The following is a 17,846-nucleotide window of genomic DNA, read 5'->3' as shown; positions in this document are numbered from 1 at the left end:
CAAGAATTAAAAGACACTATCTATCATTAACTGTACGTATGACAATATAATCCTTATTATTATACTAATAAGGTTAGTATTCCTAGTTGTCCTCATACGCATTTGAAACCTTTTATAATCCAAGTTTGAAGCTGGCGCGACGTTTAAACTTTCAGTGACAGTACACATATGACTAATGCCGAGTATTAAGGGCCTACTAAAGCCGCGAATACCGGTTCGTAAGCCACGCCCGCTAGCTTCCTCACTCCCCGCTAGCACGCACACATGGAAGCGCTCCGCGGAGTCCGCGGCGCACGTGTAGGTGAAAGCTCCATCTAGCGTTACAAAAGTTAACTACGATTATACGTGGTCGGCCAGAAACTTAATTCTTAGAAAATAAAAAAGATGGCGTTATTACTTGCTACTAGAAAATAAAAAAATATATTGTTGTAAATTGTAATAAATCTGAGACTACAATATAGCCAATTTTTATTGTTGATTTTTGGAAGATGTTAATAGTATAGTTAATTGTAAGTATAACACTACCTATCTTTTTAAATTCGGTATCTTACATTGTTAGTTATCATATTTTATTTAGTAATATATTGTTGAGGCAGGAAATACAGGGTGCCGTTTTCCGACGACCAATTTTTCGGATGATAGTGAATCACAGTTGTCAGTGGGAACTACCTACATATAAAAAAAGAAAAAAGTAAGTACCTAATATGGTAACAACGAAAACTACCAAAAAAAAGTGAAGTAAGTATTTTTATTACGCTGAAATATGTAATATTCAACTAATAACTTTTAAACAATTACTCAAACAATCAGGGTGATTCTTAAATTGTGTCCAGAAAAATATTTTTTAATAAAAGCTTTTTATTTTTCACATATTGTTACGTATAAAAAGCATTTTTTGATGCATATGGTCAAGCTTAATACCCTCAGGAAAGGTAAATAAAATGAGTACATAATCACGGTTGTCACAAAGTGTCCCTCAGTCGTGACGTTTCAGCATTTTGGCGGCCAACTCCACTATTTTGAATTATACAATATTTTTAATATAGCCTAAGTATAACTACGACACATCGAATGACAGCTCATACGTTGAAATTCGTCAAACTAGCGCTGTAGAGCGTGACAAAGAACCGGATACACATCATACATTCCAAACCAAACCATTTTTCTGCTTTGGCAGTTGGGCAATAATAACAAATGAACGTACCTATCTAATAAAATCCATTTCTAAAGAGTGACTATGCCTCTAAATTAATCAAACGAATTGAGAATGTCACGACCACGTGTCTATATGTCACGAACATGGATTCAAAAGTCCGTGGCGGGGACAGAATTTTGAGGCCACTGTCGTGACAATTTGAAACATGTTCGGTATTACCTAAAAATTACCTTTGACTTTGCAAATATTAAATAATTAGCTCAATCTCGAATGTAGTAGGTATATCTTATGTAACAAACAATAACGTGAAATGAGTACTGACTTTTAAAACTCAAACACGGCGGTGACGCGTTAAGGTTGACCTTTGTTTTTTCTTTAATTAACACAAATAAATAATTTTCGACAACACTTCTCCCTTCAGCCATTTGCAAATATGACAACAACACAGTATTGCTGTTCTAAAAAAATAGCGTTAAAAAGGCTGCCAGACGTAAAGGTAACTTTCTACCGAGTACTGCATGTTTATGTTACCACGCGCGGCGGTGACACGAAAACTGATCTCGTATGTTATTAAATTTTTTATAAAGTCGTTATTATCCATAAAATTTTTAAACCGTATTGTGGAATAGGTGTAAGTGTTAACATTTGATATAAAATTCTTCCAAAATCACTTTCAAAGAAAAATAAGATATCATAAAATCCGAGGAAGTCACACTACACGTTTCGTGACATTTCGAACTTCTTAATATGTTTCTAATAAATGCTCTTAGGATATTAGGTTGACATAAAACTAGAGGTAAATTACTAAGTTTATTGATATTCAGTTAACTTATTTTCTTAAAAATATATGCTATTCTTACTGTTTTTTTTTTTGTTTGTTATTTTGACTGTTTTTAATTTAAGTTAATTTGTATTGTATTTTCGTTTGTTTGTGATGTAATTATGGGTCTTTCACCTGAAATAAACGATTTCATAATATCGTTCCCCTGGCTTTGGTTCACTGTGATTTTCATTCCCGTGTGTTTTGATATAAAATGTATTCTTCACGGGCATGTACAATGTTAAATCATATGTCAAGTAAATGATTATTTACTTTCATGGATTAAGTAAAATTATCGTAATCATAACAGTTGATCAAAGACATACTTATTTCTTTTCCCCTGGTTCTCATTCCATCCCTTTGGACTGGGGTTTCAACTAAAATCAACGCTTGGCACTTCGTTCTATAGATCTTAAAAATAACATTAAGTTGCTAAGAGCGTTCTATGATTCAGTGTATTATTTTGGAACTAATTGTTCCGAAATTCATTGTCATTATGTCATTCCTTGTCATTCTCTTATCGGTTTTTTTCATTCCCTCGTCGCTTTTAGATTGATGGGCTTATATTGAAATTATATTTAATAATCTGATTTCAAAGAACGACCCTTCAATGCCCGCCATAAGCTAATTGGTTGGCTAATGGTTTCAAGAGCATGGACAAATAAAGTATAGACTAACATTATCAACACAGAATCGCGTTCCTCTGAAATGAAAAGTTTGATCGGGATATCCATAATTGCACAAAGCCGTCATTAGGAACTACTTTAATTATCAGACAGTTAGACAAGAGGTTGAAGCAACTGTTAAATGGTGGTATCTACTATAGCAGTTGCCTAAACTTACAGGAGAGCGATTTTGTAAAGACATTGTTAGTAAGCGATTTTGCTAAGTATAAAACTTTAATCGTCTTTGTCAAGACTAAGATATATTAATAAGGTATAAAAGTAGGGCGGTATAATTTTAAAATCTGAAAAAAAAAGAAATTAAAAACAGTTTAAGTTCTAAGATGTACATTATCAAAAACCATCCTGTATATGTTAACATTTATAGTATTTTTCAAACTCTACCCATCGAGTTTGACAGGTGACGGGTGACAGGTGTTATCTCTATATAATTTTAACCTAAAAACGCCAAATCTCGCAAAATCGTATTGAAACAACAGCTGTCAGCATACCCATATAAAAAAAATATATAGATAGCACCACACATGAGCTGAATTTTCTTTGAATGGCAATTTTAAGAAAAGGACGATTCGGTACGTTTTTCTTATTGCTCCTTGTCAAGTAAAATCAAACTGAAAAGCATACTTACTTTATTCTTTGCTGAAAAGTCATATTAGTCATTGAAGTTTTGACAGTATCCTGTTAAATAAATTATGTGAATTATGTTCTTAAGGCATGCGGATTACAAATCAGAGGTCGCTGGTTCAAACCCCGGCCCGTGCAAACGAGTTTTTTTTTTTCTAATAAATGTGTTGATTTTTTCGTTTTTTTTATATAATAAGTAGGTATATTTGTTTTACATAAAGATTACCTAGGCTATACAAAAATTGGTATGAATAAAATAAAATTATTCGTGTCATTAAAATATGTTTTTTATACACATATTTAAAATAATAACTTTATTTCTGTATAAGACAGACAAGATTTACTTTTACAATAAAATAGAAAATAAGGAATAAAGATATTATATAGGACCAAAAAAAGAAAACAAAAAGTTGCGATTAGATTGGTCTATAGATGTCTCGCATTTTTTCTTTGGTGTCTACACGACCACACAGCTACCGATACATTACAGAAACTGTCGAATTTTCCTTACCCGTTGTAATTGTTCAAAGAGTATTAGACTTTGACGTAGCTAAGCAAACACGCACACATGCGTAACGTATAGGCCTGTAAAGATAGCTCCATTCGTAGTAGACCTCCGATTCCGTTACTAGTTAATAGAGCTACGACTCAACGTTTATTGGATATGTCGATTTTACGTAATTTGGAGCGCTGCGCGATTTGACATAGGTCTTACCTCTTTGAGGCACAACGGCCATCTAACATTACTGGCATAAAGGACGCATTTATGACTTTGACGCATGACAGAAAGAGAAACCGAACTGCGTAAAATGGGCGTTTTCTGTTGAATTCATAAAATCAAAAACGAGAATAAATCCGTTTGTATAAGATAATAAGTTAATATTTAGTTGAATGATGTTTAAGACGAGATGAAAACCTTTACTTTAAAGTGGATTATGCTGGATGAAGATGTGTTTTCTAGTTGCACTGAGGTAAACACTAAACATGTAGATGTAACTTTGGATTTATATTCTATCGAGAAAATTTTAAGCCTTTTTGTTTCGACTAGTATCATACCTCTTATCATATAGTCAAGATACATATATCCGAAAATCACGCCAGTTTGTTTCCGGGGCTAGCCCCTGCCACGCTTCAAAGATCACGTTATTTTTCGATGCAGGGCCTTAATCGGATTATGAATTATGTCCGTTTGGCGCTAATCTAGACTTGTTAGACCAGCTTATCGCTATTACTTGTTTATATCTTAGCGAAGTGCGCTAAGACAGAATAGCCTGGAACCGGATCTATAATGGTATTAAGATTTATACAGACAGGTTGCTAAATTATTTATTAGGTGGGTCGTGGGTCCACACAGAGCGAGCAATTTCCTCGTGCACAAACTGGCCAGTGTAGACGGCTGGCTATTGGCTTTTATTTTGGACTAGGATGTGTCTCGTTTCAAAGAAGTTGGAAAAGTTCTCGGAAATTTTAGGGTAATTTCATAGGAAATTAGAGAAACTTTCATTTTGATCCCCCCTTCTTCTTCCTCGCGTTGTCCCGGCATTTTACCAGGGCTCATAGGAGCCTGGGGTCCGCTTGACAACTAATCTCAAGATTTGGCGTAGGCACTAGTTTTTACGAAAGCGACTGCCATCTGACTTTCCAACTCAGACGGTAAACTAGGCCTTGTTGGGATTAGTCCAGTTTCCTCACGATGTTTTCCTTCACCGAAAAGCGACTGGTAAATATCAAATCATATTTCGTAATACATAAGTTCTGAAAACTCATTGGTACGAGCCGGGGTTTGAACCCGCGACCTCCGGATTGCAAGTCGCTCGCTCTTCCCGCTAGGCCACCAACGCTTCCCTTTCATTTTGATCCCCATACAAAAATATGAGAAGATTCCGAATATTTACAATGTGGAAATTTTGCAATTTTGGAATTGTTTCGATTGCACATCAACATCATTAATCATTATTGAACGATATCATCCAAGTCAAGCAGTTGAATCAGATAGATATTCATAAAATATTGTTGTCAAAATAGTATATTAGGAATTAAATAACCCCTGACCTTCGTCAATCCGCTGCAACATAGCACCGGGTAGCGAAATAACTGTAATAATACATAATTATGTACGTTGTTATGTCGGTGTTTCCGAACTTACGTCCATCATACAGTTAGCAACACAGCTCCAAACTCAACCTTATTCTCTTAACAATAGATTCGTGTGCTTTGGTAGCTTGTATTAACTTTTGCTGCTGGCTGTAATGTGGTTCTCGTCTTTACCGTAACTGGATTCAAGTAGAATTTGCGTTATTCAACAGCTATGGAATAACATGTAACTTGACTGTAAATACAGATGTGCTAGAGTTTATAGGGCTGGCTAAGCAATTTGCCGGTTGGGTTGGAAATCGAATGATACAATGAAGGCTTGTCCTCACAGCACGCATCACGCACTCAATGCGTCCCGCTGGCATACCCTTGGCGTCACCCAGCCTGTATGGTTAAGCCGTCAGTAATAGTCCGAATCATACGAATTCCTTTATTTGTTACTCAACTCGATACCATAACCATACCGAGTTCCCGATTGAGATGGAGTGCTAAGATGGTAAAGATATTATGAACTTGTTTCTTGTTAACATAATCGTGGCCAAATACGGTTCTAGATACATTTCTCTCGAAAGCCTACGAGTCTATGATGGATACAGCCATGAACGGCTTTGTGACACTTGTCTTGTACGGTCGAGTTCACAAACAAATACCTATATGTACAAGTCAACTTTCAAAAATATATTTATACGACCTTATTGTCAGTGTCTTAGAGGCGTGTATATATATTTGTGGAACTTTGGGTTTTCAAATACCGGTGTAGTGGATACTCCTTTACCATCGTACGTTTTCGGAAACGTTCGCATAAGATGTCTTGGCCCAACAGATAGGCTAACTTAGATTTGCGATTAGTATTCAGAGAAAATTTATTTGCCTTGCTACTTCAGTCAACCTCTGAACTTTTTGTACTGAGTTTTTTTTATACCACGCCTGCAATTGCAGATGTGTTATATATATATGCGCGTTGCCGACCCTAAGTCTGTCTGATATAGCATGACACGTTCGTACGTTTCTGTGAACATACGATGGTAAAGGATCATGCACTGCATCGGAATGTTTGTGAACTCTACTGTACTATAGAAGTATAATTTAGAATCAAAGAAACATTAGTCGATGTCATGTTTCATTGCAAACGGCTATATTACCTACTCCCTAATCCTAATCTTAATCTTTATTGTAGACACAAGATGAAGACAATGGTCAGTCAAGTGTTCTTATTATCTACTCGCGCATGCAACTAAATGTTTGGACGTATTTGCAGACGAGGTGGTTGGCAAGCTGTGCTTGCGGCTAGACTATGTTAAGGCGCTCCAATGTAAGTGCGTGTGCCTCTGTGCTTGCCTGTCTTCCTTCTCATCAGGATACAATTACAGAAGGTTGTTCAAGATAAGGCTTACTGCAAACATCGACGATCGAAGATCGAAATTTCGTCGATCTCTGGACCATTTTATTTAAAAGTGTACAGTCTGAAAAATCAAAAATATGTATACACGACTTTCTTGCCCATATATTAAGGTAGTGTATATATATTTTTGGCACATTTTTGTACCGATATTTCCAAACGTGACTGTAAACTACACTTTCTCCTCAGAATCACGTGTTTATTCGTTCCAAATAGGAGAAAATACTGTCACAAAATTTCCATTCAAAAAATCCATACATTACTTCCACTGCGTTACCATCATACAAAGTCTATGAAAAATGGTAATGAAATTGAAATTAAAACTTGGAACCCTTTCAACAAAGTGACCCGTCTGTTGCTCGGTGCGAAATTTCGATTTTCTATGCTCGCGTAGGCCCTTTGTACGATCGCTGAATTAAAGTATGAGGCTGCCCAACTGACGTTGTTTGCTTAGGCAAACGACCCGCTGTAATTGCATCCCAAAAGTTCATCCGATGCGATCAACTGTCATTATGAAATCATTTGAACAAATCATCGTTTCTGCTCTGTTTCTGTGATTCATGTGTCTGTACAGACCGCACCAGAAATAGCTAAGCAAGCCGGGTGTTTAAATGATGTTTCAATTTCTTAACAACGAAGTGTTCAATCAGATCATTTTGAACATCCGACCCGACTAGCTATAGCTGGACCTGGCTGACTATTCTGTGTTGTCATATTGGTGTAGGCTGAGGCGTTGAAACGTGCGTGTGCGTCTGTGCTTGCTTATCGATCATCCTACTTCTCATTAATTTGAACACATTCATCGTTCTATTTCAGTGATTCATGTGTCTTGTATGTGTCTGTACTGTTGTTATCAATGTATTGGTGTAGGCGGAGGAGTTGAACCGTCCGTGTACGTCTGTGCTTGCCTGTCGATCCTCCTTCTCATCAATTTGAACATCATCGTTCTATTTCTGTGATTCTTGTGTCTTGTATGTGTCTGTACTGTTGTTATCATCATCAATGTATTGGCCTAGGCTGAGGCGTTGAAACGTGCGTGTGTAATGCTTGCCTGTCGATCACCCTCCTTCTCATTTGTTTGAAATAATTCATATATTTCTATGGTTCTTGTATCTGTACAGTTGTTTTCAATTTATCGGTGTAGACGGTTTTCGGTCTGCATTTGACGATGGTAGGCGACAAGAAAGCTATTGGTAGATTAGACGCATGATTGTTTTACTCTATAATAAGTTTTTACATTCATCTCTTGACCAATATTCTATTCTTGTTAACATGTATAAAGCTCGTCTAAGTCACAGTGTGGTATCGCCGCCATTATCGTTAACTTTGCATAGAAATTTTGACGTATAAGGTGGCGCTGCCGTATAAAATACTTTTGTTACGGTCTCTTATCTGCACACATATTTAAGGTACTGATTCGCATGAATGTTTTCGCAATCACGATAGTCATAAAAACATGTAGTAATAAACAATTTTAATATTTCTTATTTATTTATTTATTGTTCGGAGAACCAACAGCTATAAATTGCACAATAGTTATATATATAAATAACAAAGAGCCAATTATAGGTTCCCATCGGTAGCAACAGGTTAACAAATAATTGGTGGTTAGCACTAGTTTTTTTTTCTTGTTACTATCTCAAAATCGCTTCGTTAATCATTGATTCCGATAACTAGCATGTTTAAACCATGCAAATTATCAATGAAATGCGTAGCGCAAATACTAGCTACGCAAGTACAAAAAGCGAGTCGTGAATAAAACTTGTTTTAAGAAAGTTGTTGCCAGTTCATCTCATTCGACGTTTTGCGTGGGTATGGCGATGAATTGCTAAATATTATGTATGTCGTTACCGTTAGTGCGTATGAGGATGCTGAATCATGATCTTCTTTAGACTAGACCAGGGATCACCAAATGGCAGACCGCGGTCCGGATAAGGAATCGGGCCGCAATGGTGTTTTTTTTTAAACCGGATCCCTGAAGAAACTAATTGGTGATCCGTGGACTAAATTGATATTATTTTAATGTTATAGTTTGATGTTTTTTTACTACGCATCGATTAATTATAATCATGTATTTTTAAGATTTCATGTACATATTTGACAAAAATAATATTTCACGTAGATACTAATCAATTGTGGTTATGCAGGTAGCTATGTACGTAAGGGTCAATATATCGAACTACAAAACGAATGGAATGATATTATAACTTTAACACTAGGAATGCCGGGAAACTAGTTAGTGTAGGTCGCAAACTTATAAAATCAAATAAGCTTACCCATGTAATGGGACCCACAGCTTACAATAAACTGCCTAGAAACATCGTCGAAGCTCCCAATTTAATTAGCTTTAAGCGTAGATTAAAAAACTGGCTTGTCGAGCGGTCATTCTACACCTACCAAGAGTTCTGTGCTCACAAATAATAAAAATTGTAGAAATACATAGTATACCTACTTAATTAAAATTATATAAATGTTGAATAATGTACCTAAGTATATGTAAAATGTATATATGTATATATAACGTTGACGTATAAATTGGTTTTATAAATAAAGATGATTATGATTATGATTGTTCGAAAAAAAAAGGTCCCGCCGAATATTACGGGATCAAAATTTTTCGTTAAATATCTGCGGTAACTTTTGACATTTATATTTTAATAGGCCCAAATTGAATATGAATAAAAATATATGCCAATTGTTTGTGAAGTAATAACGCATTAGGATTGGGATTATGCGAAACCCAGGTTCAGTTATCAGGTAGCTACTCGCTTCATGTTTGACTGTTCGCAGTATTCGTAGGTGTTGTCACCGTTTAGCTGACTAATGATAATCGTAACGGTATTGAGAGCAGCATATTAGCATAAATTTAGAACCGGCCTACATTCTTCCTCATTGGCAACCGCCTACCTTGCCGGTTCAACTGCGACCTTAACCCCACATAAACTTACATCTGTTGTTATCATGATTATATGGTGATTATATTATTGGGTCTTGAACATATTAATAAATCTAATCTATGTGCATTGAATTTTTTTTTAAGGAAGTGGTATCTCTGTACATATTTGGCAACGGCAACGATAAATGTCATAGTTTCATTGGACTTTGACTTATAGTGACACCATTACACTTTAACGCACTTGTCTAATCGGCGCAGAGTTAACTTGGTTTGACTGTACACAAAACTAATCGGACACCTAGCAATTTGGCCCCAAATTTGTTAAGTTATCTATTATGTTAGCTGATAGTGCCAGCGACATGGCCGTAATCGTCCAAACATTCGCATTGCATCTCTTGGCTTATTATGGCAAACGAAAGTGACGCAGCCATACAAAGCGATAACAAACCACAAGGTGAATAGCTAACATAACAGGCGTTATGTTGCATTGTGTAATCCCAATGAACAATGGCGACTCGTGCTCCGCTCCGAGGCCCTACCGCGAACATCATTGCGGTCATCTTTCTCTTTTATTCCAATTAAGGCGCAACTAGAGTGACAGAGAATGATGCCCGCAATTTGCGAACTTCGGTGTGCGTGGTAGGCCCGCCGATCAGCTGTTCCCGCTCACCTTGACTCTTACTACAATCCCCTTCGATACCGAATATCGTCGTGCGATTTTGAACTTTGGCATCTCTTTTATAGGGTCAATTATCTATCGAATCATTATGAATTGTTCGTATTTGAATCTGTTATGAACATACTGATTGCTGCTGTTTAGATCTAATACATGTCCAAAGTTATTAAATGATGAATCGCAAATATGAATCGTATGGACTAGAAATGATAGTATTTGAACGTGCGTTTTGGTAGTGAAGGCGGAGGCTACGCGGGGCTGTTTGTTTTTTTTTTAATAATATAATTTGCCCGTGGCAAATAAGCATACGGCCCGCCTGATAACAATAATAATTTGTTTGATAACAATGTAAAATTCACGCAGGTTAGGCAGGCATTCATTTTCGCAGAGTTTTAATTAAAGTCTGAATTAAGGAGGATTACTTGCTCTACTATATGTATTAAATAGAGAATGATGTAGATTGCACATATCGGAGCAGTGCTCAAAAAGATGTCATGCACTAACAACTTGACAAAAGAGATCTTTCTCTTTTACTCCAATTAAGGCGTATAGCGTTATTAAGAAAGATACCTGCCACGCCATTTGCGAATTTGGGTTTTCGCGGTAGGCCTTCAGTACAGTACAGTACAGTTCACTAACGTCTGCGTAACTTACTTTCTATACAACTCACACGCACTTATAAGCTAGTACGAGCGAGATGCATAATAAGTAAGTTGCGCACACGCTAGCGTAAATATCAGTGTTACGTCAGTGCCAAGCTCGTGGTAAGGCTACAGATATTCGTGACGTTTCGTTTCTGTACGTATAGCCTCGTAAGGCCCAAGGTCCTACCTATAGGACTTATTCAGTTCGATGAAATTTAAATCATATTCAATTAGGACAGAGTTGCATTTGTTTTGTTTCGTGCAATTATCAAACAAAATAAAATCTACTGTATTCCGTGCACTATAGGTTCAAATTCCAGTAGCAAATTTTGGATTTTTCATTTCTATGGCTGGGCCTTAAGAGGATAGATGGAATGTTGCAAACACAGCTATAGACTACATAAAGCCTCAAGATAAGATTTTAAGCCTACTTCCCTTTCTCATTTGCTGATTTTAGCAGAATATACGTCTACAAACTTTGACTCTATTACAAGGGGATAGAGTTGATTTTCGACTGTGTTGTGTATAAGCATTGTTGAGATTCTCACGCCGCGGCCTCGGCCGAGGTTTCCGGTGGCCGGTTCATTAGGTTTTCTTGTTTAACTATTGCTTTTGTTTGTAACTGTTTATATCCTATTGTATTTTTAATTAGCTGAAGTGTACGGAGTTACGGACGTTTGCATTTAAGAGCCCATCAACGTGCTCACTAGCGCCACTGCTACATAATTATGATTGTTTAAATTTAACGATAGATATTTTAAAAAGGGGGCCGCTACCTAATGTATTTTGTAATTAAGTACCTTTTGAATACATCAAACTAGTTTTTATGTTGCTGGATTCGTCGATCTATGAACTCAAAACAAAAACGGCCGTTTTCACTTTGGACGCCTAGATTAGTTGGAACCTTTTTAGGGTTCCGTAGCCAAATGGCAAAAAACGGAACCCTTATAGATTCGTCATGTCCGTCTGTCTGTCCGATTCTGTCACACAGCCACTTTTTTTAAGTAGATAAGGCTCCTTTTCCGTTCTTAATTGACCGAGCGTATGCGAAGGTCTCTGTTTCAGCTTGGACAAACATGCTTTCGTATGTCCGGATATTACAAGCTTTTATTTAACTTGCCCTGTTAGTATGTATGTTTGTGTGAAAACTGGGAAGTGGGTCAAGTTTAGCTTCCAAGATTTGACCCACTTCCAGTTTTCGATTGAGTTGAAATTTTTCCTACATATGTGAATAAGTCGGGTGACAATGCAATATTATGGTACCATCGGGCTGATCTGATGATGAGAACAGGAGGTAGCCATGGGAACTCTGTGATGGAACAACGCAACCTAATTTTGTTTGAGGTTTTTAGAAAGCTTATTACCACGCCTACAGCTCGCAGAGCCACTAAGTTATTTATTAGTTCCATCGATATATTGCTCATGACTATACAGTCAATATCATGGATTGGTTGATTGGCCCTGGCTCACAATTAAATAATTTGCAACGAATACGTTTCATAGTTTGTGTAATCTCGACTCTGTTCCTTTGCAGTAGAGTCCACTAACTCCGTACATTTTGCTGCTTAGCACTTCATATCAGGGATGTCATGAATGTCGCATTCCTCACATTCGCGAATGCGAATACGAATGTTAGGGAATATGTAGTTGTTTTTATCATTTTCAGTATTCAGTATTTATTTCTTGCAAACCATGGTACATATTTAGTTCTTATACATATCATATGGTATCACATGGGACCCTGAATAGGGTATAGCAAATATCAGATATTCTAACTCTCTTAAATATCTGAAGATACTTAATACTAAATCATTCCTAATTCGAAAAAATCTGTTGGGATGTTATAAAGTGTTCAAAAATTCTGTCCACTGGTCAAAATGCATTTTACTTGAAAACAGTTTGCGCACACTGCCCATACTCGAGTCGACGAGACAGGACACGACCGGCGCACATTCACATTCGCTTCATTTGATGCGAATGCGAATGTCGATGCGAATATTGGTATATACGAATGCGAATGCTAATATTCGTGACATCATACTTGAGATAGTAGAGCCAAATACGAGTATCAGAGGTACAGTCGACGTCAAAGATATGTTTACATTTTCACCTTACTACAAAGGAGTAAGATGCAAAAGTGTAAACATATCTTTGACGTCGACTGTACCACATAGTCTTAACTAATCATGTATCTTATCCGTCATATGCACCGGATGTTAGTAACATGTTGTTAGTTGCAAGACTTGCGAGGTTAGGTTTACGATTTATGACACACTCCTGGCGCTTTATTGTACATACACAATTTATATAGCACCAAAATCTTAGGAAAAATTAACAAAGGCGAAGTTATTCCTTTACGGCAGTTCTTCCAGCTAACCTTAGCTTAAAGTAACTGCTAATAAGACTAAGTTAGATATTTATTAGAGATGTGCCGACTAGTCGCCGACTAGTCGGGAAAGCCGACTATCCGGCCACATTTATAGTCGGCGACTAGTCGGCGACTAGTCGGCAAAATGAGCCGAATAGTCGGCTGCCTAGATCTTCCAAAAAAATAAGGAAATAAAATAAAAAACCACCATACTCGAAGTGTTTGCCGATTTACCCAGTCCACCTCGCGAAATAAGTACTTGGCATTGATTACACTTCACTTTACTTGAATCATCTTCAACATCGTCAAAAAATGTCCACACGCGTGATTTTCTTTTAGTCATAATGTTTATAAAGATCACTACTTGTTTATTTAAACTTTTAAACAACAATTACGATTCGTTATGTATGTTTTTCTAATAATAACACACCGGAGCAACAAGTGAATCGGAAAGGTAAACAAAACTAGTCAAAACATGAAAACGCAACCACGTGCGGCAGCGAATCAGGCGACCCGAACGTTCCCGATTACGCCCGAACTTAGGCGAAGACCATAGTCGGCTACGCCGACTAGTCGGCCGACTAGTCGGCCACCTGACTGCCGACTAGTCGGCTAGTCGGCTAGTCGGCCAAAACCGTAGTCGGCACATCTCTAATATTTATTGTACCCTAACACGTAATAATACCTGAAAAAATTGAATATGAAAATCTTATTTTAAAACGGCAATTTTCATTTATATTGCATTGAGAATGAGCTGAACTAAGTAGTGTCCAACTGTCCTTATTCGTAACTCACATTATTATTGTGTTTACAATGATTTGGGCAGGCGGCTCCTTTAAAAGAATACATTATGGTGGAACGGCCACAGAGGCTGTGTTTACGCCAACATTTGTCCGCAATGCCTTAGGTTAAAAGAATAATAAAAAGACCTAAAACTCACTGGGTTTGTTTGCTAAAGTTCAGAGTTGTTATGTTTGTTGTGGTTTGTTTGCGCTGGTCTCGCCAAGCCCTAGTCCCAACTGGCCGAGCGGCGAGCGTGTAAGATGAACAATTATAGCAAAAACCTCCAGACTCATCATAAACACCACCATCCTTTAAATGACGTCAAGAGAGTTAAGGTGAATGGTTACACACACCGCTATGTATTAATTAGCAAAGTCTGTGAATTGCCTAATAATAAATTCATAATCACAATCTGTGTATTAGCAGAAAACTAGCGAATTAACGAATGAGTCAATGTAATTTAAGTACGTGCTCGACATTATAGTGCGTGGTTCCTAGAAGATACTTTATTCAATCTGGCAGTTGGATGTTGCTCTTACTATTAAGAGAACCTTATCTCGTTTCAATAATTAATACGAATAGTCTTTTTTTGCCGATAAACACTTATGGGTAATAGGTATTTATTAATGATTAGTCCCGTCTACCTTATTTTAAAGTAGCACTGGCAGACTTTCTTACTTATCATTGATTAGTTGAGCCTTGTGGTTTCCCTGAGGCGAGCTCGTTCTCGATGGCAACACAGACAGGCCGCAAATCAAACTTGCTGTTTACTTTCTCTTTAAACACATAATGGAGGCTTCCCATGCCATAACACGCCGTTTGTGTGGAAATTGCGAATGTAATGAATATGTGAACCGTTCTGACAGAAGACACCGCCTTTTGTCACGGTCGGTTAGATTCAGCTGATTACAAGAACAAGACAATTGAATGGATTGGGTCGCAATGGCCAAATTAACCGAGAGATAACCGTGAGAAGATAGCATCAAGATAAATAGTACATAAAAAACCTACTACCTATTAGTCTTACTTACATAATTATATTGTTTCGAGTTAAGCTATCTCCCACCTCACGTGAAATAATCATTCCAAACATAACATTGAAAAGATCGTGCTGCACTGTCTCACTTAATATACCACATAATTGAACAAATTATGAATTACGATGCTAAAGTAATGACAATTTAAATAAAGTCACAAGTACATTTTGGTCTGACTTAAATATCCAGGACAACTGCCTTCAATACCTAGATACTTATGTAAAGGCATCAACTGTATCATCAACACAGTTAACCATACCTAAACCTTATTGCACCAAGATAAGGTCTACCAATAATGAGTTAAATACGTTGTGTTTAATACTATCCCCTTCTCCACAGTAATAGAGAAGCCAGCACCGCCGCCCGCGCCCACCGGCCCGCGTGGCGTGCAGGTCGTCAACACAGGGCCCGACCACACCTTCATACTCGACGAAGAGGCCTTAAAGGAGCTCCTACACGATGAGGACATCAGGGAGCGAGCCGTGGTGGTCGTGTCCGTGGCCGGGGCCTTTAGGAAGGGGAAGAGCTTCCTGCTCGACTTCTTCCTCAGATATATGCACCACAAGGTACACCTATTATTAAGAATCTTCGCCACGCTTGAATATAGCTAAGATAACATTCACCATGTATTTTAAGTTAAGGTCGTTTGCAGTGACTTTTCCATCTATTTTATTGTGTAAATGTTTAAAAGGTAATTTTATTATTTCATCATGTATGTCGATAATATTACAGCGCTCCGTGACTGTCCGACAACTTACCTACGATAAGATGCATATGAAATCGTTTTTAACTTGATAAAAAAACTCGCTAAATATAAATTTGCTATGCATCTCGCGCTACATTTATAGTCAATTTATTGCTTTTGTTATGTTAATATTGTCATTCTAAGAGATTTTTGAATTCAAAATATGCTTAAAGTGAACTACGAAGTATAAATGAAGTTTTTTGACAAAAAATACATTTTTGTTACCTACAGGCTTTTATCGCTGACTGTACTTTTCTTACCACAGGCAACTAATACCCAACGAAATAATTCTAAAACCCCAAACACAATTAGGTTGCGTTCCTTCATCAAAGAGTTCCTATGGCCACCTCCTCTCTCCATCATCATATCAGCTTGATGGTACCATCTACCATAATATTGCATTGTCACCCAACTTACATATGTATGCAAATTTTCAACTCAATCGGAAATCGGGAAGTGGGTCAAATTTAGCGTCCAAGATTTGACCCACACTAACTAACTAACAAACTTACATACTAACAGGGTAAGTTAAATAAAAGCTTGTAATATAGTGCTATAAACTAAGTTTATTAAATTTCACACATTAAAATGACGAGTATGTCGACGATTTTCACACGATAGTGCCAAAAAAATCACGTTGCTAATGGGTCGCGTAAGGGAAAGTCGAAACTCAAAACAGCATTATGGAGGTGATTGCCGGCAGATATTTGCTGCCCCATAATGTAGCATTGGATGGAGCAGGTCAGATCTACTTTGACCTATGTCAAGTAGGTCTGACTGGCACAATCTCTGTAACTTTTATTGTAATATAGCTTTTAAATTAATTTTACTAACCATATATGGACTTCTGGGTCTAAAGAAAAGGGAAATAAAGATTTTTTTTTAATGACAACTTCTGTCGCAGATATTCGTTTTATAAGACAACTACAATTAAGTACAGTGAATTCAAGAGACCGTGTACCGTGTGTAGTGTCATTTAGAACTAATTGTGCCAAACTTGACTAAATATGTTGTTTGTTTTAGTACGGCAGCGGCGGCGGCGGTGGTGGCGACTGGCTGGGAGCGCCCGACGAGCCGCTGCAGGGCTTCAGCTGGCGAGGGGGCTCCGAGCGAGACACCACCGGCATCCTGATGTGGTCAGAGATCTTCAAGGCTACTCTAGACAACGGGGAGAAGGTAAAAAAACGTTCTGATCCTTAAAATCCGCCATAAATAAGCTTAAATGTACAAATGTTTAATGACTCGGGCGCCAGTTATTGACTGTACCTTTATACTCCATAGTATAAATTTCTTCTTACTCCTTCTTGGCATTGAAGGAAGAATCCTTCAATGCCTTTTCATCTTTTTCAAACATAAATTTAGCTAAAACTGAGCAAGCCTTAGAATAAATGGTCACCTACGGCCATTTCCTCTAATGACCACAATCCAGTTTGTCCATAATTGTATGAAACGTGTTGTATTAAAAATTAATTTGCATTTATTTATGTAACAGGTTGCCATAATACTTCTGGACACACAAGGAGCTTTCGACAGCGAATCGACGGTGCGCGACTGTGCGACCGTGTTCGCCCTGTCCACCATGCTGTCCTCGGTGCAGATCTACAACCTGTCACAGAACATCCAGGAGGACGACTTGCAGCACTTGCAGGTAAGTGACACACTAATCTATATATATAAACGTGAAAGAACTGACTGACTGACTTAAATAAACGCACAGCCCAAACCGCTGAAACTAGAAAGTCCAAATTTGGCAAGTAGGTTCCTTATATAACCTATATTTCTATATGGGTAGGTTAAGGGTCCTTGGACTTGGACTAATCCATGGTGCGACGGTCTTCGGTCGACTATGCATATCTGCAAATTATAAATTGCTGCCTTGGGCATATGTCATTTTGAGAACTATTACAATGTGCCTTTAAGT

General features: G+C 37.5%; 1 protein-coding gene across 4 annotated transcripts in view; it reads left to right on the top strand.

Annotated features, from left to right (window-relative positions):
• Positions 1 to 17,846, top strand: part of LOC133528238 (atlastin-like) — a 37,223-nt gene that overhangs the window by 8,040 nt on the left and 11,337 nt on the right. For 2 of the 4 annotated variants that reach the window (XM_061865523.1, XM_061865526.1), the window contains exons 2-5: positions 6,636 to 6,689; positions 15,520 to 15,746; positions 16,949 to 17,101; positions 17,418 to 17,573. In XM_061865523.1, coding sequence (XP_061721507.1) covers positions 6,636 to 6,689; positions 15,520 to 15,746; positions 16,949 to 17,101; positions 17,418 to 17,573 — 590 coding nt within the window. The remainder of the gene's footprint in view (positions 1 to 6,635; positions 6,690 to 15,519; positions 15,747 to 16,948; positions 17,102 to 17,417; positions 17,574 to 17,846) is intronic. The other 2 variants (XM_061865525.1, XM_061865527.1) reach the window with 1 other exon arrangement.

This window comes from Cydia pomonella, chromosome 19, assembly GCF_033807575.1.
Source record: "Cydia pomonella isolate Wapato2018A chromosome 19, ilCydPomo1, whole genome shotgun sequence".
NCBI lineage: Eukaryota > Metazoa > Arthropoda > Insecta > Lepidoptera > Tortricidae > Cydia > Cydia pomonella.
The sequence above is the reverse complement of the archived record's forward strand: the minus strand, read 5'-3'. Positions and strand labels throughout refer to the sequence as shown.